General features: G+C 36.3%; 1 protein-coding gene across 1 annotated transcript in view; it reads right to left on the bottom strand.

Annotated features, from left to right (window-relative positions):
- NME7 (NME/NM23 family member 7) overlaps nt 1-23,393 on the bottom strand; it is a gene marked incomplete at both ends in the record, with an annotated part of 241,950 nt that overhangs the window by 200,577 nt on the left and 17,980 nt on the right. The window contains 5 exons of the mRNA XM_079723871.1: nt 7,085-7,292; nt 8,606-8,656; nt 12,778-12,888; nt 21,342-21,508; nt 22,250-22,357. Of these exons, the coding sequence (XP_079579997.1) occupies nt 7,085-7,292; nt 8,606-8,656; nt 12,778-12,888; nt 21,342-21,508; nt 22,250-22,357 (645 nt within the window). The remainder of the gene's footprint in view (nt 1-7,084; nt 7,293-8,605; nt 8,657-12,777; nt 12,889-21,341; nt 21,509-22,249; nt 22,358-23,393) is intronic.

Genomic DNA, 23,393 nt, shown 5'->3' with positions numbered 1-23,393 from the left:
CGTAGAAATACACTTACACATATAAAATCAGTAAAATTTTAACAAAGGTGCAAAGGCAATTAAGTGGAGAAAGGATAGTGTTTTCAACAAATGGTGTGGAACAATCAGACATCTAATTCTGATCATACCTCACACCATATATAAAGATTAACTCACAATGGATCATAGAGCTAAATGTAAAATCTAAAACTCTAAAATCTCTTAAAGGAAACAAATGAGAAAGTCTTCTTGGGTGAGGTAACAATTTCTTCAATGCTACACCAAAAGCACGATACACGAAAGAACAAGTTGATAAATTGAACTTCATCAAAATTTTAAAAACTCTGGCTCATCCAAAGACACTGTTAAAGAGAATGAAAATGCAAACTATCCACTGAGAAAATACTTGGAAATCATATATCTGGATAAAGAACCTGCATCTATCATATGGAAAGAACACTGAGCAGAGTTTTAAAGGACAAATAAAAATTACCTGGGCAAAGGAATAAATGGTATTCCAAGGAAGATGGACAGGGCTAGTAAAGGCAATAGATCAAGAACACGACAGTACACAGAGGGAAAGGCAGGATGTAAGACTGGAGAAGAGGCTAGGATTCAGATTATTTTGTAAAATATTATGTTAAAGAGATTGAACTTTATTCTGGGGGTAATGGAGTAATTTCGAATATTTTCAGTAGAGTCATGACATGGACTGATTAGAATTCTTAGGTAGCTCACTCTGAAACATATGTGTAAGATGCATTTGAGGAAGAAAAGTATGACCCAGAGCTGTTGCAGCAGCCCAGATCAGAACTAAAACAGTAATAGTAGGAATGAAGAGGAAGGGGAAAACACAAGATGTTTAGAAGATACTGTATATCCTTCCCTCCTTTGTCATAGATTAGTTGACCATAGGTGCATGGGTTTATCTCTCGGCTTTCTATCTTGTTCCATTGATCTATGTTTCTGTTTTGTGCCAGTACCATATTGTCTTGATTACTATAGCTTTGTACTATAGTCTGAAGTCAGGGAGTCTGACTCCTCCAGCTCCTTTTTATTCCCTCAAGACTGCTTTGGCTATTCGGGGTCTTTTGTCTCCATACAAATTTTAAGATTTTTTGTTCTAGTTCTGTAAAAAAAATGCCATCAGTAATTTGATAGGGATTGCACTGAATCTGTAGATTGCTTTGGGTAGTATAGTTATTTTCACAATATTGATTCTTCCAATCCAAGAACATGGTATATCTCTCCATCTGTTGGTATCATCTTTAATTTCTTTCATCAGTGTCATATAGTTCAGTCCCCCCTGGGGTCACTGCTCCTTCCCCTGGGTCCTGATGTGCACACTGCTGTGTGTATGCCCTCCAAGAGTGGAGTCTCTGTTTCCCCAGTCCTGTCAAAGTCCTGCCATCAAATCCCACTAAACCTCAACGTCTCTAGGAATTCCTCCTCCCATTGCCAGAGCCGCAGACTGGGAAGCCTGATATGGGGCTCAGAATCTTCACTCGAGTGGGTGGACTTCTGTGGTATAAGTGTTCTCCAGTCTGTGAGTCACCCACCTAGAAGTTATTGGATTTGATTTTACTGTGATTGTACCTCTCCTACTGTCTTACTGTGGCTTCTCCTTTGTCTTTGGATGTGGGGTATCTTTTTTGGTGAGTTCCAGTGTCTTCCTCTCGATGACTGTCCAGCAGCTAGTTGTGATTCTGGTGTTCTCACAAGAGGGAGTGAGAGCACATCCTTCTACTCCACCATCTTGGTTCAGGACCTGTTTTGGTTCTTCCACATGAGTTTTTTTTTTTTAAGTTTCAATGAAAAACTTTGCTAGGATTTTGACTGGAATTGCACTGAACTTATAGATCAACTTGGAAAGAATTGACATCTTTATGATACTGAATCTTCCCATCCATGAACATGTATATATGTGCATTTATTTCTTTTCTTACTACCTAAAATAAAATTTATAGTTTTCTTTAAAAAGATCTCCCACATCTTTTGTTAGGTTCATCTTAGGTGTCATATAGTTTTTCACCATTGAATGGAAATCTTTTAACTCTGTATAAAATAGATAACTAATGAGAACCTACTGTATAGCACAGGGAACTCTACTCAATGCTCTGTGGTGACCTAAGTGGGAAGGAAATCCAAAACATAGGAGATATATGTATACATATAGCTGATTCACTTTGCTGTACAGTAGAAACTAACACAACATTGTATAGCAACTATACTCCAATAAAAATTTTTAAAAAAGAATAGGAATCTTTTAAAATTATATTTCTAATTGGTTATTTTAAGTATATCAAGAATACTAATGATTTTTATATATTGATATTATATGCAGTATAACATATAGATTTGGGAAGCACCATGAAAATGAAACAATAATAATATCAATATATAACATCTATTAAATACCATATTCCAGGCACTATGCCAAGCACTTAAATAATTTCACTTAATCCTTAGAAGAACACTATGATGTACTTACAACTATTACCTTATATTACAGACCAGGAGACTGAGAGCAGTAACAGTAGTAGACCAGGGAACAAAGCCTATACAACACCAACACTACCAAAGGATAGGTGAAGGGAAAAAATGCCAGTTAATAAGACATAGATTGTTATCTGCTAAATATAAAGCAAAAAAGGATAGTGAGATATCACAGAATTAAAATATTGTGGAACATTTCAAAAAGAAAGTGTTCAAACCTGTTAAATGTTGCAGTAAAACACAGTAGATACAGTAAAATAAGAAATGAAAATTTTTCCTTGGATTTTGTAATTAAGAGGACATGGGTTATCTTAGCCAAAATGATTTCAGTGGAATGAAAGGATGAAGCCAAATTGTAATGACTGCTCTCAATGTAGTCAAAGGCAACTGAAAACAGTAAGTACAGTCTAGGCTTTGGTGAAATCTGGGAAAGAAGGATAAAAAGATTACACAGTAACTGATAGGAATTCAAGGTCAAAAAGAGGTTATTTGGGACTGCTTGTATAGTGTTTTTCAATCTTTTGTCAATATCTATGGTCCTTGCTTCCTCATGTACACTACATGTTCCAGCTGCAGTATTTCTCCTTGATAGCTAGTCAGCTAACATAATGTCCACAATACTCACTCTTCCCAAGACAAACATCAAGAATATGTATAACCTAACAGGTTCATACAAATAATGGGGTATTTCTGAGATGAATGTCAGAAATAGCTGAGAAAATTTAAGTGAGCAAAACAGAAACAAATATGTTTAAGACACTCCTTTGAAGGAAGGATTATGGTAGCTAAAGTTGTAGAACGTTCTCCACTACAAAAAAAAACGGGGGGAAAAGTCATTCTGCAAACTGTATCTGCAGGTAGGAATTTTCTACCAAGCTTAGCACATGCATTACATATGTGCATGCATCAAAACACACAAATATATATACTTAAGATAAGTCTAGCTTTACCATGTTAATGTATAAAACTTCCCTTGCATTTCTAAATCCACTTATTTTCAGCATCAATGTATTATTTAAATAAATGTACAACCTATATCACTACCCAATAAAGATACGGTATAGCTGGACTTAGAGTCAAGGTTCATGGTATGGTAAAAGGCAAAGAATATCTGTAAGGTAAAGGATCTCGAGAAAAATACCAAAGTGATATGCTAACACTTTTCCCATTTTATTTATATTATATCAAAGGTTTTTCTTTAAAAAAAGACTTTGAAAAAGTATTTTTTACTAACGGGAAGTAGCTAGGGAGCTTAATGACCAATTTATTGGATGAATGAATTCTCCTGATAAGTATTTACTGAGCATTTATTATGTAGCAGGCAGATTCTAATAATCAAAACAAAACAGAAAAAAAACCCTGCCCTCATGGAACTCCTTGGTGGAATCATCTAATGTATAAATACATACAGAGCCTAAGTTATCTAAAATCTGATGGGTACATTCGTGCTCAAATTTATTGAATGAACTGGTGAAAATCAAGAACAGAGAAAGGGATGGGGTGAGATGGTCATGGGGGAAATAGGAGGAACGTATCAATGACTTTTCAGTTCAGCCCACAATAACTTCCTTCATTAGTTATTTATGTGATCATTTTTATAATATCTTACAATATCTGATTGGCATTTAACAATTGAAAATAATACTACATTTATAGTAAATGTCTACAAATAAGATCAAAGGTCAGAGACTATAATCACTCTTGCATATACCTTTGACAACCACAACCCTCCTATCATACTTGCTTCACAAAACCGCAGCCATGGCTAAAGAAACCCTTCACCTACTCTGCACCTAAACTCATGCAACTGAACATGGCTGGAGAACATCCACACTCATAGTTCATGACCATGAACTTCAGGTGAGCCATTCATTCAGTATAGCAATCATACCATATTTCCCTAATCTCTTCCTTTGCCTAGTCTTTCAGATGATTATTTCACATCCTCTCTCTTTTAACCAACCAATACCTTCTCTCTCATCCTCACTTTTAGCTGTTTAGCTGTTTTTGACCTTGCTTCCTACTTTCCTATTGAGAAAACTGAGGCAATAAGAATCAGCATCAAAACCCACATACTCTGCCTTCCCATTTGCTGCTAAAGACAAGTACCTACGCACCACTGTGCAGTCAATCTAGTCTAATTTCCATTCCCTCTCACCTAATCAATGACATTGCTACAGTAAGTTTCCCCCTTTTCCCCAATCATCAATTTTTCACATCCGTAATTCTCATCTTAAAAACAAATTTGACCCTGCTTTTCCTCATAGCTACCACCTCTTTTCTCTGCTCACCTCTGCAGCAAAAACTGCCCCAAAAGAGTTGTCTATATTCACTGTCTAGAATTCCTGTCCTCCAATTTTCTTTTAAATCCACTCCAAGCAGGGCTTTGCCTCCAACTCTCCATCAACATTGATCTTACCAAGTTTACCAATGACCTCTGCATTGCAAAATCTAATTTTCAATTCCCAGTCCCCTTCTTACTTGATACATCTGCCTCATTTGACACTACTGATCATTCTCTCCCCATAGAATATTTTCTTCACTTGGCTCCAGGACACAACTATCTCTGAATTTTTTCCTTCTACCTCACTAAAGGCACCTCCTTTACCTCCTTTGCTTCTTTCTCCTCTTTAACCCTTTACCAGGGCATAAAGTTTCCATGTCTGTTCTCTTTCCTTCTCTAGCTACACTCTCCTTGGTCATCTCAACCAATTTCACATGGTTTCCAGACCTCTCCCCCAAACTCACATATTCAGTTTTTTCTTCAATCTCTCTACTTGGATAACTAACATACATGTTAAGTTTGCAGTGTCCAAAGTGTAACCTCTTATTTTCCATCCATACTGACTCTAGCCATAGCCTCCCTTATTTCAGTTTATGTCAATTTTATCCTTTCAGTTGGTCAATCCAAGAACTTTGGAGTAATCCTAGACATCTCTCTTTTTCTCATACTGTACATTCAATCTGGAAGGAAATTTTGATCATTTGACCTTCAACCACTAAAATATATTTTTAAATACATCCAAGTACTCCACTCATTGCTACTACCCTGGTCCAAGCCATCATCTCTCTGAATTATTTGCAACATCCTCTTAACTGGGCTCCTGTTGCTACTCTTGCCCTCTACAGTCTATTCTCAATGCAGCAGCCAGAGCAATCTTTTTTAAATGGCAAGTCAAGCTTGTCGGTCCTCTGTTCAAATCCCTGCAACAGCTCTCCGCTTTCCTCAGAGAAGAAGACAAAAGTCTTGTGCTATCGTGGTCTTCAAACCATGTGATATCTCCCTGATTACTTGTGACCTCATCAGCTCATTCTTTGCTGTTAACTAAATAAGCCAGGCAGCAATATGCTATTCTAAAAATAGCAAGATGGTCAGAATACCTGAGGTAGAGTGAGTAAGGGAGAGACTGGTTGTAGATGATGTTATAGAAATTGACAGGGACCAGATCAGGTAGAGCTTTGCATGCTATAATACTTAGATTTTATAAGAGACAAAAGTTCACTGGAGTTTAATAGCTGAATTGTTAATCTGATTTATTTTTAAAAGATCACTTGGACATAGTTAATTTTACCTGGGAAAGGTAAATTTTTCATAAATTGAGTGTAAGAGAAGAAGGTAAAGAAGAATTAGGAAGCTTTTTGCAATAGTCGATAAAATATAACAGTGATTTAGACCACAGTGATCAAACTCAAGGTCTAATTTGAAAGAAAGGCCAAAAGGATTTATGGACAGAGTTGTAAGGAGAAGAAAAAATATATATCAACTAGCAGTTGACCCTTGAACAACACAAGTTTGAACAGTTCACTGGTCCACTTATATGCAGATTGTTTTCAACAGTAAATAGTACAGTACTACATGATCTGTGATTGGATGCCAAGGAAACTTGGATAGGGAGGAAATGTGGCTGCCGAGAGAGTACTATAAATTACAGGCAGATTTTCGACTGTGCAGTGGTTTGGAATCCCTAAACCCCATGTTGTTCAAGGGTCAACTGTATCATAAAACTCTAATATTATTCCATTACAAATATGACCAGACTAAAAACCATCTTAAATTAGCTAAGAAACTTCTCACAATGCTAAGAATTAACTTGCACTAAATTAATTCAACATCAGTATAAACCCAGTGTAATAAAACCTTATTTATACGGATTTAAAATAAGGAGTAGGAAAACTTTTTCATAAACACTAGCTATATATAGGAAAAGAAAAGGATGTTAAGCTTGAAAATATGGTGTCAAGTCTCAGTTAAAGAAAGAAATGTATCAAATGATGTCTTCTTTTTGAATATTCACTTTCCATAAACTGGTATTCTTAGATGAATAAGTCACACACTGATGAGCCTCAGTAATTTAAATCTTTGGAACAAAATGGGACAATAAGTATTTTCATTGGAGAAAACTTATTCTGACCATGAGCAGGTTACCAGTTCTCAAAGGAGACGTATCACTGAAACACTGTTAATCCTAGGCAAAAGGTCAAAGGTTTTCTCTACTGCTAGACCACCTGTATAAATCCACCCTAAGTCAGCAGTGACAAAATGCTTTACTCTGACATCAAACATTTAACAAAACCAAAACAGAATTGAAGTAGTTTAAAAACACCTTACTCTGGCAGCACAAGCAAAAGAATCAGGGCCATGAGCTGCATTTCTTATGCCATCTGTTCCAAAGAGGGCTCTAATGCTTCCAGGAGCATCTGTACGGGCCAGTCCAGAGTTTGCAGGTCCAAGAAGTCTTTTCCATTCACATATAGCATCATCTCTTAAAATCTCCATGGCAATTATAGGACCACTGGTGATAAACTGGATCAGCTCACTGTGAAACAGGTGAAAGATTGATTTGCTTCATTTTTCTATCAACCTAGGTACCTCTCTTAACAACAAGGATATATTACAATTTGAGTATTTCAACACATACTCATGATCATGATCTCAGAATTACTGGACATAGTGAACTTTACATGGGCAAGATAAAATTTTCATAAATTGAGTGCCTTACAGTGGCCCAAGTGTCTATAAATCACTAGTGTTGTCAATTACTATTAGCAGAAATATCAATCTTTCATTGAACTAAGACTATTTCATTGACTTAAAATGCATATTTTTGATCTATGCTTCCTGCATTGCTCTGAAAGGTACAGAAGAATCTTTTTATTTTCACGTGGTTTACCACTGCAGTCAAATGAAATTGCAGTAGAGAAAGTGATGAGTGATGTATTGTAATATATTTGCAGTAAGAATTTACTTAATTATTTTTGTGTAGATCTATTAGAATTCAAAGAATGACAATGAATTTTCAGTCAATAAGCATTGAGTTGGTCTAGTGACATATAATACATTACACTAGAAGCTGTAATGCTATAAACACATACAAAGACTATAACAAAGAATAATTTCCAAGACAATTGTAGATGCTTATTCTACACAAGGTTTGAGAACATTTTTATAATGCTTGGTTTAAAATAATCTATACCATAATGATTTTCTTATGTAAAAATTTTCTTTAATAAGGCACTATTCTGTACAGGACACCAAATAGCATTTCTATTGCAGCAGCTTGGCTAATCCTTCTTTATTAGCAAAGTAAGTATTCCTCCTTTGTCAATAGCAATATGAGGTGCACAATATTCACTTAACTTTAAATACAACCCAAATGTTTAGAACATAGTTTCAGTTTCTAACATATTTGTTGCTATATTTCAAAGAACAAAACATATATCAAACAACTTAGTTAACATCCAAAGGTTCTTTGAACAATGTTTTATATACATTGAGAATGTTAAAATAAGAGTTTAAAACACAACAAATATTCAACATAAAATGTAATTATCTATTTTTAATCTACTGAAATCTAAAAAGAAAGCTATGCTCCTTATGATTTAAACAAAACATTTTATTTGCTTCTGATTAAAGTTTAATGTTTATTTAATGATAAGAGAATTTTCAACTAATAAAAGGAGAGAAAAAAACAATTCTTAGAAACAAAGCTCTCTGCAGTTGCAAAATGTTGCTAAGGACTTTTTGACAAATTATTCTCATGTAGCAAATTTTTGAATTGTAAAGTTATAACTCTTTAGTTTTCCACGATATCCTCCATTATATCCCACGAGCCCCAATTTCAGTACCTACTTTAAAAAGGGCCTTGACTGATGATCTATATGAAAATCTGTTGCTTCTTTCCTATAAAATAATCAAAATGACAATAGTTAAGAATTATGTAAGGAAATTATTTTAACTTACATTAATAAAATATGAAATTCTCTATGTGATCCGTATGTGAGTTAAGGACTTTTCACCAAGTATTCTGCTCAAATCTCCCCTCTTTTCAAATTTTTGCTAGTACGGATATCTATGCTAAGATGTAAAATTAAAATGAACAAAAGAGGCAATATTTACTTTATTACTCATGTTCAAATCTACTATCGTCCTTTTCACTAGCATCTTTAACGTTCTAAAACCAAAGTTTAACATATGACCAATAAAAATTATTTGTTCTTTAAAGTTCAAATAATTTACATCAAAAAATGCAAAGCCATCTTCAAATTCAAAATTTGTTACCTCCTTCTACAGGCTTTAAACCTGAGAGGTTAGGCTAGAATTTTAATTTAATAGTTATTGTTTTCTTCCTTAGATCGCTCTAAAAGAAAGACTATATACTTGTGTTTTTAAAAACTGCTTGACAAATTACGCATATCAGTGTATTCTTATTGGTTTTTAATGTATTAAAAACGAAATCTTGAACTTACATCCCCCCAAAAATGGATAATATGGAGATATTCAGAAATCTGAATTTATTAAGGGCAATCGGGATTTACTTTTAAATTTATAGTCCCACAACTATAGAGACAATGAAAGGATAACGGACTTTTACACTGATTTTAAAAGTTATTTAGACTTTTCGGTTAATCAAACCAAGTGTCTCAAACTTGTACAGTTTTCTCAAAGGCTTTAAACTGAATTCATAGTATATGATAAATATATGTCAACATCAACTTTTTAAAATAGCAAATTAAAGTATCCCCTAACAAAAGATTAACCTTTCAGGCTTGGTAATTTAGTGTGCAATGCTTTAAGATCTTATAGGCCCATTACAAAATGAATTTACTTAATAAGCCATATCAGGATATACTTTTATTCAAACCAAGTGTACTAAAATATTCTCTTTGGCCATGAAAAGATTATGAAAGTATACTATGCAAGTACAGAAAATGAAATTCATCCCAAGAAATGGAAGGGGAAGAAAACTCATTTTTCTACAGGCTATTATATGCCCAACATTAAATTTTATTATTCCTCATAATAATATATTGAAATAGGTATGATCATCTTCATTTTACATTTGAAAATAATGAAGTAACAATATACTGAAATAGGTATGATCATCTTCATTTTACGTTTGAAAATAATGAAGTAACAATATACTGAAATAGGTATGATCATCTTCATTTTACATTTGAAAATAATGAAGTTCAGCATGATTACATAACTTGTCCAGGTCAAAGTCCTGGTAAGGGAAGAAGGACAGGGAGATTTGAACCCAAATCTCTGATTGCTTATGACCTTACTGTTACCAACTTCAGAAAAAAAAAAAGTCTAGAGGGTAAGGAAAAGAATTCATAAAAATGATATGGATATTCTGTATTGCAGCCTAAAATGAGGTAAAACTGAGTGTCTAAAAAACCTCAAGTGGGGAGTATTTTACAAGAGCTGGCAGCGAGACTACTAATATGACCAATTCTAAACTTCAACACAACTGAACTACTAAGAAAAATCATAATGTTTAATATCAGTGAAAAGAAAAATATTAATTACTGAAAGTATCTTAATTGCTTTCTTCTAATATGTCACCAACCCCATAGATATTTCCACTGAAAATCTATAACTGAAACCAAGATGAGAGTTCATGAATTTTTTTCTCATCATTCTTATTTAATTCCTCCCTTAAAAAGTTTAGATGGAGAGAAAGATTAACAAGTGCATCACCACCTAGAGAAGTCTTTTTCTTGTTATTTTGTTATGTTTTGTTTTGTTGTGTTTTTATAAAGAAACTCACCATTGTCACAAAGATCTGTTAATTCTTTTATGAAATACTTACTTAGTGCCTACTTTGAATCAGGCACTGATCTAAGAACTAGAAGTACAAAGTCAGATGGAACTCAGCTTCTGCCTTTCAGATACTGTCATGAGGGAGGAACTGACATTTGAGCAAATAAGTTTAGAAAAGATTTAAGCATTGGGAGATACTCCTCCATGGGTCTCTGGCACTCCTAACATGTCTTATTGGGTATGCCAAGAATGCAAGGCCCCAGCTACTCTTTATCCTAGCCATTTCTTGGAGTTATGTTTATAATGAGCAACTTTGAGGGATGAGGTCATGTCTCTTCAGTACAAAGAGAAGGCTTGTTTACTGCTCATTAATGAAACAGTGGGTAACCTAAAAGTTCAACGCTCCTCAGAGGTGATGCAATCAACTGTGTATACAACATCCACCCCCGGGCCCATATCATATTATTCCCACGGGACATGAAAGCAAAGGGAACCAACAGAAACATGATGTTCATGCTGCTTACTGAACCATACTCAAGCCCTCTGTCTCTGACTCAGAAGTCTCACATCTTCTGCTAGCATCCCTGAGAGAGTAACAGATTAACTTATTAGCTTTTAAACTGGGTAAAATCCAAGACTTGACAGTAATATTAATAGAGATGTATGAGGTGCTATAAACAATTTAAAAAGCTGTTAAGTTTTCTTGGGCAACTTTATTGTGGAAAGTTTGACACCAAATTGTCAAACACTGGAAGTACAGAGACATAAACAAGTCTTAATCTCACTAAAATTATTCAAAGTCATCTCTCCAGAATTCAGTCCCATAGCCTGCTGTGAGGCCAAGCATTCTCGATACAGACAGAAATGGGACAAATGTAACTATGCTCATAAAGGATCATGACCTCGGTTTCTACTAAATAATAGGGATATCACTAGTACTACACTACTACCACTAATAGCTAACACCTATATACACCTACTATGTGCCACGGTTTTTCAAAGCACTTTACTTTTATTAAACTCACATAACCCTCATAACAACTTTATGATACAGGTGATGTTATAACCTCCATTTTGCAGATGAAGAAACTGAAGCACAGAGGTAAGTTGTTCAGAGTCACAACCTAGTAAGCGGTGCAGTTACAAGCAATCTGGCTCTAGACTCTGTGCTCTGAAATAGAAGACGCCTGCCCTTCTAGAATATATGTAAACTGGGAGATCTTACATAGGGGAAAAATTCAAATTATGTCATTACTGGGGTAAAAATGAGGATGTTTTGTTAAGGTTTCTAGGGATCAGACTTATCAAAGCTACACTATCTACTGCTCTCCATTGTCCCTGTTCTCACAGAGACAAAAAAGCAACCGTCCCATGGGTTAAAGAGCCAGGAACATCAGTGAGAAGACACCTAAGCAAACACACACAAATCAGTGAAGTAACTTAAGAAAACTGCTGGGTCCAGCCCTGCCTAACAGCTACATGAATGTCCCTACCTAACACTAAGTCTTTTTTTTTTTTTTTTTTGCGGTACGCGGGCCTCTCACTGTTGTGGCCTCTCCCGTTGCGGAGCACAGGCTCCAGACGCGCAGGCTTAGCAGCCATGGCTCACGGGCCCAGCCGTTCCGTGGCATGTGGGATCTTCCCGGACCGGGGCACGAACCCGTGTCCCCTACATCAGCAGGCGGACTCTCAACCACTGCGCCACCAGGGAAGCCCGTAACACTAAGTCTTATTTTCATTAAATAACTTAGAAAATATCTGGTCAGATAGAATGGCTTGCTTTTCAGAGCAGTAAATAGGTATATCTGCCAATTATATATATTGGAAGGAACTAAAACATTTCCAAACACATGACTTTTGAAAACCTCAACAGTAACATTCCCTTGTCAAATAGAAATAATCTAATTAATTTCTTCTATAATTTTTATACAATGTGTTACACTGTATAAAAGAAGAGATTACAACTATGAAACACTGGTGTTATAAAAGCAGATGGGGTTATGAAAGACAATGAAGAGTTCATGTCTAATAAATAGTTAATAGTATAACCTGACAACTCCTATTTGCTGAGAGTTCAATCATCCTTTACGCATCTGATTACCTGTTGTCTTCCATTTCCTCATTTGAATAAGATTACTATACTATTCTTTGTCATTCTGTGGAAGTTTTTAAACAATGACATGAAAGATAGATGATTTTTTTTTTTGGAAAAAGGAACCAGACATTACATAACTGAAAATGCTCAAAAAATTTACCTTGAAAGTGTCATCATTTTGAGTTTGGTTAGAGTAAATCCAGCTTTGCTTATGATTTCAATTATTTCTCCTGCTTTTGATACTGCATCTGGTTTAATCAGGGCTAATGTTCTATAAAGAAATAAAGAATAAATTTAAAGATAAAAATACTTTGGCAGTTTTTACTTATAATTCCCAAGCAGTGGTAATCTCCTTAAAAATCCTAGATCAAACATCAAAGTGAATTGTAAACACAAGTGTATCAATGGTCTCTTAAAAATGTATACAATGGAAGTTTACTATTTTTTCACAAGGAAATAAAAATTAGGTACCCAATCTAGAAAAATAATAAAAGCTTAGAGGGAAAAAAGTTACAACTCATTTTAAATATGTCCACGTTATAAAACACAGGTGTTTCAGATTTTTATTTCTTAGCATACACTTTGTAAAAGACAACAATTCTCTAAAGAGTTGCATTAAACATATTAGTTTGATTTTTGGTCTCTTAGACTTTAACATGTGTATGCCATGCAGTCAGTTCAGCACTGATTTGGAAATAATATAAATTCTTCTATTAACACTTTATTCACAGCATGAATGATATAAAAAGAACTAAATGTCTTCTTACCTGAAGATGCATATGACTAGCGAACACCCTGCTAACTTTTAAAATCACACTTTCCTCTTAGAGGATACATCAGAGCTATGCGTTCTCCCCTCTGAAGCCACAGAATTAATGGATTTTTAGAGATGGAGATCACCTGAATTTCCTCATTTTACTAACAAGGAAACAAGGCCCAGAGAGGTAACTCTCCAAAGATCACACAGCTGGTCTGTGGCATCCTCAGGACGGAACACCCAGCTCACACGACTCTTGGGTCTGTGCTCCTTCCACACCACACCACAAATAATGTTGCTATTAATATTAGCAAAACGGAGCATAATCACAAATCCTCAAGACTAACATTTGCAAACGCAAGGTAAAATCAGATTAGTTGGAGTAATTCAGTTTATCTGGCACACAAAATAAGATAAAAAATTGCTGTTGGGCTTCCCTGGTGGCGCAGTGGTTGAGAGTCCGCCTGCCGATGCAGGGGACATGGGTTTGTGCCCCGGTCCGGGAAGATCCCACGTACCGCGGAGCGGCTGGGCCCGTGAGCCATGGCCGCTGAGCCTGCACATCCGGAGCCTGTGCTCCTCGACGGGAGAGGCCGCAACAGTGAGAGGCCCGCGTACCGCAAAAAAAAAAAAAAAAAAAAAAAAAAAAAAATTGCTGTCACTTTCCCTTTATTTTCAATTGTTCTGACACATTGGCATTAACTCAAGGAATCCATAAAAGGAGACTGGCAGGCTTTTTCAAAGTAGCCTTTTTTCACCAATGAGACAAACTTAGCTAAGGATATAATGGTACAAATATCCTTACTTACAACTGGATATAACTTATGGCTGGCTTTTAAAACTTTTAAATAACAAAAGTTGTTCATTTTAGTCTGATAGGGCTTGTAATAAACGGACTTTTTATTTTGAAGCAAGTGAGTCACTTCTAGCATTTTATATGGCTTCAAAGATACAGTTAAAACTCGTCACTTTTTTAGCTCACATTGTTTAAAATATTATAAAGCCAAACTAACCCATGATTGTTTATGCTAAACTCTGGAAACGTCTTCAAGAACCAAAGCTCTTAAAGAAAATATAAAACACATCGGCAGTGAACAAGAAGCAATATGAAAAAAAATGCAGTTTCATTTTCTCTTTAAGTGCCTACAGGAGACAAAGCGTTGATTACTGTGATTAATTACTCTAAGCAAGTTCCTCTGTCACGTCTTCACTGCTTAATTGTTCAGTAGATAATAGTTAAAATGCATTTTGGAGGGAAAATAAGATAGGCTTTAGGAATCATATGTATTATTTAAAAGTGAAGATAGCACACAAAGAAAGTAAAGGGCCACAAAAATATATTAATAGTGCCGCTGTTATCTGTTGCTGCATAACAAACCACCCCAAAATGTAGTGGCTTAAAACTACAGACAACTTCTCAAGATCATATAGGTTGGCTGGGGAGTGGTTTCACCTGGGATGGGTCATACTGCTGCATTTGGCTAGTGGGTCGGTTGAGACAGCCAGGCTTCTCTTTCCTTGAGGCCTCAAGAGCTGGAACAGGCAGGGAGATGGATTCTCCCCTAAAGCCTCCACAAAGAAATGTAGCCTTCCCTACCAACACCTTGATTTTAGCCTGATGAAATCTGTGTTGGACTCCTGATATATAATAAATTTGTATTGTTTAAGCAGCTGACTGTGGTAATTTGTTATGTCTTCAATAAAAGACTACAGAGAAAAAAACCTGGAGAGGAAAAACACCTCAACAAACGGCAAGAAGAAAAAAATAGAAAAGCAGGAAAGCAGTAAAATAGTCGAAATATGTACAAAAATACTAATACAACATATGTAAATGTACATGTACTAGTCTTACCAGTGAAAATCTAGACGTTTTCAGACTGATTCTTTTTTTTTTTTTTTTTTTGCGGTATGCGGGCCTCTCACTGTTGCGGCCTCTCCCGTTGCGGAGCACAGGCTCCGGATGTGCAGGCTCAGCGGCCATGGCTCACAGGCCCAGCCGTTCCGTGGCATGTGGGATCTTCCCGGACCAGGGCACAAACCCGTGTCCCCTGCATCGGCAGGTGGACTCTCAACCACTGCGCCACCAGGGAAGCCCCAGACTGATTTTTTTTTAAAGAACTGCATGCTGTTTACAAGAGATATATCTACAATATAACTTAACAAGGCTAAAAGTAAAGCAATGACAAAAAGATATCAACCAAAAATACATTATCAATCAAATCCATTCTTGAGAAAGATGGCTAAGGTCACCCATTCCTTGGCTGTGGTCTCCTTCCACCTTCAAATCTAGCAATGGAGACTGGGTGCTTCTCACACTGGCATCTCTCTGGTTCTCTGCAACCAGAAAGGTTCTCTGGTTTTATGGAGTCCTGTGATTAGATCGCACCCACAGGAATGATGCAGAATAATTTCCCCATCTCAAGGCCTGTAATCTTAAATCTGCAAAGTCTCTTTGCCATGTAAGGTAACTGCTGGGCTGCACCCGCAGGCCTGCAAGCCTTGTAGATGCCCAGCCTCGAGACAGAAGAAAGAGCCCGGAGAGCAGCAAAAGAGACCTCAATGGTTTAACTGATGGAGGAACTTACATGTCTGAAGCAAGGTCCTGGAGCAACACCCCATGGTGTGCAGCAGACTGTAGGCAGGCTGTAGCAGCAGTCTTGGCTACTCAGGACAGAGGGAGGCTACCATTTACAGGGGGGAATTGATGTCAGGTGGGCTCATCAGTTACCGGGGCTAATTAACCCCCCTTACAATTAAGAGAATTGGATAGTCATGTGAGTGAAGCCAATTAACCAGGGGCTAATTAACAGCCCTTACAATTAAGAGAATTGGATAGTCATGTGAGTGAAGCAGGGACTAGTCAATCAGGGGATCTACAGAGAGCAAGAGAACAGCCATCTTGAATGGCCTAACCATACAGTAACATATTCACAGGTTCCAGAGATTTGAACATGGACATCTTTGAGCAGCCATGATTCTGCCTACTGTACTCTCTATTGGTTTGGAGTTTATATACTATTTTTCTACTGGCTAGCTGTGAGACTTTTTCATACTTATTTAACTTAAAATTCTTAAAATTGTATCTTGACCCTTTAGAAAGACTTTAGAACACTTTAGCTCCAATGTTCTCTCTTCCAACTTATATAGTTTCATTATTGTTTTGGACATTCAGTTTTTTGCCTGCATGAGTAAGCCATCTCGGACAATGAGACCATAGGTAAGTAAAGATGAGATAAAGATTGGCTGCAGGGGGGTGAATTTTTAGCAAGGCCTTGGTAATTGAACTAAAGTCTTACTTGAATGCATTTCAGTGCCTTTTTGCAGCCAAGACTCAACTGCTCACCACCACCTAGGAGGATATGTAAAGTAACAGTAATTGGTATTGAGGGAGTAGTTTCCCAAAGGTGAGAACAGAACAAATACCAGAACTAATACCAGTAATTATCTGGTCTCCTCCCCTGAGAAGTAGCCTTGGTCTACTTAAAATTGTTAGGCCGATTGGCTTAAAGAAATAAAACTCCAGGAACAATGAGAACATGTGTACCTTTGCTCCTCGTGGGTAAAGTGACTTCTACTCCATTCCCAGGAGAGCGCTTCCTCTCTCCACCCCCTTCATTTGCTCCTCCACATATGGCCACATTTAAGGGTTTCTGGCTGTATGCGGCCCTGCCTCTTCTCTCTCAGACCTGCAAGCCCTCATGCAGGACACAGTCTCTAGTTCTTCTCCTGCTTCCATCTGGTTAGCACAGCAGAGGCAGAGACCGGCGCCTGCGTGGAAACCTACCTCTCTCTGGTGCTCTGTCTCCCACGCTGGATGGGCAAGTGTGCTCTCAGGGTTTGCTCTAAAGGTATCTCTCCCTCAGACAGGCCCCAAGGTCCAGACTGGGAAGGAGGGCAGGGGGTGGGGTGGAGAAGTAGGAATAAAAGTCAACCGTTCTCAGAGCTGGCTTATACTAGACAGCCTCAACCAGCACTTTACTTTGATTTGCATCTGGCGCCTACGTTAGTGCTCCATCAGTTAATATTCGGAAGGGAGAATGGAGATTAACTGAACTCAAGAGATGACAAAAAGCCTGTATGATGTCTTTATATCTGAATAGTAAAGCCATAAAGCATCAATTTATTACCATCTAAAATTAAAATTGAATACACTAAAAAAAAAAGAAAAAATATTTTTAAAGAAAAAAGGTTCTTAAATCAAATACTGACTCATTGACAACTGATAACATTTATCCATTTGATTTGAGGAGCTTTATAAGAAGAATAGATTAAAATTAGCTAAGAGAGTAGATCTTTCATTAAGTTCCCTTACCACAAAAGAAAAATCAATATAAAAAATAATAAGGGGGTGGGATGAAAATTTTGGAGGTAATAGATAAATTTATATCCTTGATTGTGGTAATGGTTTCATGGGTATATACTTAGCTCCAAACTCACCAAGTTGTATGTATTAAATATTTACAGCTTTTTGTTTGTCTATTATACCTCAATACAGAGATTTTTGAAAAAGAGAATAGAAATGTAAATCGAATGTCAGATTTCTACAGTTAACAGGAATTAGGAAGCTGAGGCTAGTTTGTTAGCTAAATTGAATTATATAGAATTAACTTGATAAGTGCCTCAAAATTAGCAGACGGGCACAATGAAGATCAGCTTTACTCCTCCCTCTCACTACAGGCTTTACTCCAGAAAGAAAACAGTTGAGTATGATAAATATAATAGGGATGTAATTAGTTCATAAATTATCCTTGACACTATATAAAACTGAGAACTAGGCTAAGTTATAATTATTACATAGAAGCTATTTCCATGGGACCATGACAGACATGCATGTATTTCTCCATATGCCTACTTCTTTGGTCATTTAAATGAAACAATATATTTTTAAAACTCTTGAATTCTGAAGAAGTTTATTTAAATCACCCAAATGGTTGCTGGATTTAACCCACTTGCAGTTAGGAGAGACTCAGAAGAGAAAATGGTGAAACAATTGAAGTCAGTAAAAATAGAATATTGCACATATTTTAATTAATTATATTTATAAAGCCCAAATATTTAAAATCTGTCTTCACATTCTTCTGTTCCTCCTATTTTTAAATCAGTTCATTCAATAGTATTTACCAATATATTAATTAGAGGTTTTAATAAAAAGAGAATGAGTTTTAAAGTCAAACACAACAAGATTTACTTGTTGCCCTTTACTTTGTAGTTGTGTGACTATGGCTGTGTTCTGTAAAATGGAATCAACAACATTCACTGTAGACAAATCAATTAATATATATATTAATTATAATTGTTACAGCTATTATTATTTTATTTTGATTGGGTCATACTATTAACCCTGTCTCCCTAATTCACTTATTTTTGCTAGTTTAAATGAAAACTTGAAGTAGTCTTGAACTGAGATGCCTACCACAGTGGTTGGCATATAGCATGTGCTCAAAAATTAAGCTATAAATATTTATTACTTGTAAATAAAGGAATTGTGGTTGGTGTTTCCTTAATCCCATAGACTTTTATCAGTAGATCTCATAACAATGAGATTCCTATTTGTCTAACATTCTTTTTTTTTTTTTTTTCCTAGTTCAGAGTTGTCCTGGGGATCTTTGGTTTTCCTTTTTTATGAGTCATTCACCACCTCACTGATTCATCACCACCTGTGTACTAATACCACACTGAGCATCAAAGAACCTCCAGAATTATAAAGGGCTTGTAAAGAAGTCACAGAAAGGATATTACTATGGGGGGGACTCAGGTATTAGGTAGATAACCAGCTTTTTTTTTTTTTGCGGTACGCGGGCCTCTCACTGTTGTGGCCTCTCCCGTTGCGGAGCACAGGCTCCGGACGCGCAGGCTCAGCAGCCATGGCTCACGGGCCCAGCCGCTCCGCGGCATGTGGGATCTTCCCGGACCGGGGCACGAACCCATGTCCCCTGCATCGGCAGGCGGACTCTCAACCACTGCGCCACCAGGGAAGCCCAACCAGCTATTATTTGGGTGGCAAACCTCAAAATATAGTTTGACAGATATTTTTTCCTATAGAATTAAATAGTTTTGGGGGCTTTTTATACATATAGCCTTAATTTCCACCAGTGATCCCTATTTTTCATTACTGCAACAATCACTCCACAAATCCAAAGAATCCCCCAAGTCAGCACAATATAATATAAGCCACAGAAACCAGAGCCAAGAAAGATGACCAAAGAATTAACATTCCATTTCAAATATAGCTCGTGCTAGACTCAGAAAGCTGCAAACTCATAAATGTAGAGGTTGAAAATTACAATGCCATTTTAGTATTATGTTTTCTGGCTAGCCTAATTTTCAGCTACAACTGCAACTTGTTCTGTCTCTCCTCTAAATCAAAACTGAGGGAAAGTCAGAATGACAAATGTAGCTACGACAAACAATGTAGAGAGAAGACCAGAGAGACACACAGAATGCACCATACTGCAGTTTCTCCACTTCACAGGAAGAGCCACATGCAATGGGAGGGAGGGAAGAAGGCAGGGAGGCAGCCAGCGGGGAGCTCTGCCTCCAAACACAACTATTTTCAACAACATAAGCTCATTCATTCAACAAAGTTATGTGGGGCATCCCCTGTGAATAATGCACTGCTTGAGGCATCACCACCATGGCCTTTAGAGATGCAGTTGTGATCCCAAGACAGATTAAGTTTCTTTGTATCACAATGTTTTTGTATATTTTTTTCTTTTCAAAATACCCACATATCCTGTCTTCAATTGATCAGTCAATATTTATCAGATATCTATTACGTCTGTGAATAAAACTCAAAAGTAGACAATATATATTCCAAACAATCTAGACAAAAACACCTTTGTCAACTAGATCAAAGGTCATCATTTGAAAACAGGGAGGAAATGAAGAAAAGGAAAGAGTAGATAATAAATTTTAAATTGTTATTCAACGATTCATTCATCTAACACAGACAAGGTGCTTGTAATGTATGAGGAGATGTGCTAGGTGCCACAGGAGACATAAAAATGAACTGAGACAGAATGAAGACAATCATTTTGCAGGTCCTATCCATTCTCCTGTGATTAAATCCTCCTATTCTTGATTCAGACAGACGCTGGGCTTTAATCCTGCCTCTACTCTGTGACCTTCAGCAAGTTACCTAACATCACTAAGCCTCAACATCTCCATCTGCAGAGTGGAGCTAATAATAATATTATTAGCTTGTGTATTAGGTTGTTGTGGGGCTTCAATAAATGATGCCTACAAATCATTTTAACACAATACCTTTTATAAAAATAGCTAACAGGTATTAATGCTTGTCATTACTACTATTACCGTACTTCGGTTAATCACTTTCCTTCCTTCCTCTTCATACCTATTGCTACCATCCTAATCAGTCTATTTTACTACTTAAATTAAAAAAAATTTTTAACCACCAAGCCAGTCATGAAGAACAATGAGCTCTGCCTAGTGTATAACATTCTGTTGTATTTTTACTCATTCCTCTGACCAGCATTCCTCCAACTTGATCCAAAGGGGTAAAAATTCAATCCATCTCTCATGATTCTGTCAGATACCTTCACAAAGCCTTCCCTACTCTTCTACAAGAAATAGCTTTACTTTCCTCTGAGTTTCCTTTGAGCTTCTGGCAATCACTACTTCTCCCCCATAAACCATCTTTATGCAGTACACGAAGACTTAAATTTTCAGTTCCCAGTTAGAAGAATGATAAGGGTGTATAAAAGGTTTGCATTTTTTCCTCTGGAAAATAATCATTGCCTAAGACTATGAGCATCACTTTGTTCCCTGCGTGAAGAGCAAATCACAGAACCTGCTCCACAAAATTCTAAAAATGTCATAATACTGAATTGGATCACTGAAAAATATCTATACTGTAAAAACAAAAGATAGAAATAAGTTAGAATTTCGTATCAAGACATACATAATGTTCTAAGAATTTTAAAAAGATTATATACTTGCTTTCTTACTTTTCTTTCCTACTGCCCAGTTGCCGAGCTGTATATTGATCCCCATAGTCAAGTAGGACCAGTTGTCGAGAAAAGACATTCACTTTGTTGCCTATAAATAAATCTTCCAAGTGAAGGTCTTCATATTTGGTCCGCTTTAAAAAGGTGCGATGATTCTTTACATCATGCTGGAACCAAAAACAATACAATAAAACAAATAATTATCAGTAGATAATGTTAACCTTATTATAAAACTAGAAATAGTTATTAATTTTGCTCTATTAAACATAAGTTACATTCTGTTTCATTTTTGCTATAAGTACAAATCATAATTTCTTTCATAACTTATGTATTTCCTAGTCTACTCTAGTAATAACATAAAAATTACAAATTTAATACTTTAAAAAACCCTGGATAGAAAGATTTGTTTATTTCCAAATCACTGCAGCAAATTAGTGCCTATGAAATCCCAGAGAAATTCCAAATTTCTGCTTTCTTGCTGACACAAAATCCCAATACCAAATAGGTCCACCTGCAAAAGGAGTCCTCAACAAAGGGACACAAAGAAACAAGCAGGACTCTTTTAGCTCAGTCTTCTTCAATTTGACTTTTTGTAGTGATAACAGCATTCAACAATGGTGACATATTTATGAGCATGATAATCTTTATCTATAGCCACTTATTGACTATCACTTAATCCAAAGCATAAATAATCCCACTTCAGTTTTCTAACCAAAAAAATAATTTCTATTAAAAGTAAAGACACAAGGTATCTTCTTGTATTGGAATTATAATACCAAAAATTTTTAAATTCCCAAAATAAAAAGAATGTATTTTTAAAAGCAACTATAAAAAAGGCAATCCTATTCCCCTCTGGATCCCACCTTCACTCCGTTTGCCAACTTTAAAGCAAAAAAAGGCTCATTTACCATTTCAACAGATCCATCCCCTGGGTAAAATAAAAGCTCATAACGTCGAAATAGTGAAGCATTTGGATCATACCACTCTGCAATGAAAACGAATCTTTCACTATGATTCTGTAAAGAAGGATAGAAGAATTTTAACACTATAGAATATATAAAATAAAATATAAGCACTCTTGTAAAAATCATACAAATTGAAAGAATTACCAAATATTTGTGATGAAGAAATTTGTTATTACTTATTGTATTGAATAATTCTGCTTTTCAACAGTATGCCAGTTATCCACATACCCTCATACATATTTCCTTCTAATTTCTTATTAAACATCCTTAGATATCTCAAAGATGACTTATGAACTGCTTAATACTTCACACCCATCCAATCATCCTGGATACATTGATACTTTTTTTTAGAACATGAGCTCCTGATCTGACTACTGTGATAATTCAGTCCTTCTGAAAGCAAGTTTACATATAAGCAGATAATCAATAAACTAGTATGAGAAAAAAAAAGAAAAAAAATTAGTATGAGAAAAAATTTCTGAGTGGCTAGCTCTCAATTACATTTAGAACATAACTGTTCTAAATTTAAGACTCTAGCAGTATTAGATTATTGTTGTCATTCAAATTATAGTAAGCATCTTTACTCTCCTTAGTAATTTCACATGATAGTATTTTTTAATAGAAATAGTGGGAGAATGTGTTAGTCTAGGTCCCCGGAGAAGCAGACACGATGCCAAGACAGGATTAAACATGCAAAAATTCTATTCTGTAAGAGAAGTTCTGTACAGGAAATTCCTACAAGAGAAAATAGGGAGGGATCCAGGGAAGGCTGACAGACCACAATATAAATCTGACCCTGAGTGAAGGAGAGAGTGAAGGAAGACTGGGTGGAATCCTTCTGGACTGCTCTACAGACTAAGGAAGGTTCAGCAAGACCACTACTACCAAATGTAAAATAGCTAGCTAGTAGGAAGCAGCCACAAGGCACAGGGAGATCAGCTGGGTGCTTTGTGACCACGTAGAGGGGTGGGATAGGGAGGGTGGGAGGGAGGGAGACGCAAGAGGGAGGAGATAGGGGATATATGTATATGTATATGTATAGCTGATTCACTTTGTTATAAAGCAGAAACTAACACACCATTGTAAA

The sequence above is a fragment of the Hyperoodon ampullatus genome (genome assembly GCF_949752795.1).
Source record: "Hyperoodon ampullatus genome assembly, chromosome: 2".
Classification (NCBI taxonomy): domain Eukaryota; kingdom Metazoa; phylum Chordata; class Mammalia; order Artiodactyla; family Ziphiidae; genus Hyperoodon; species Hyperoodon ampullatus.
Note: the sequence above shows the minus strand (reverse complement) of the source record. Positions and strands in the feature narration are given on the sequence as shown.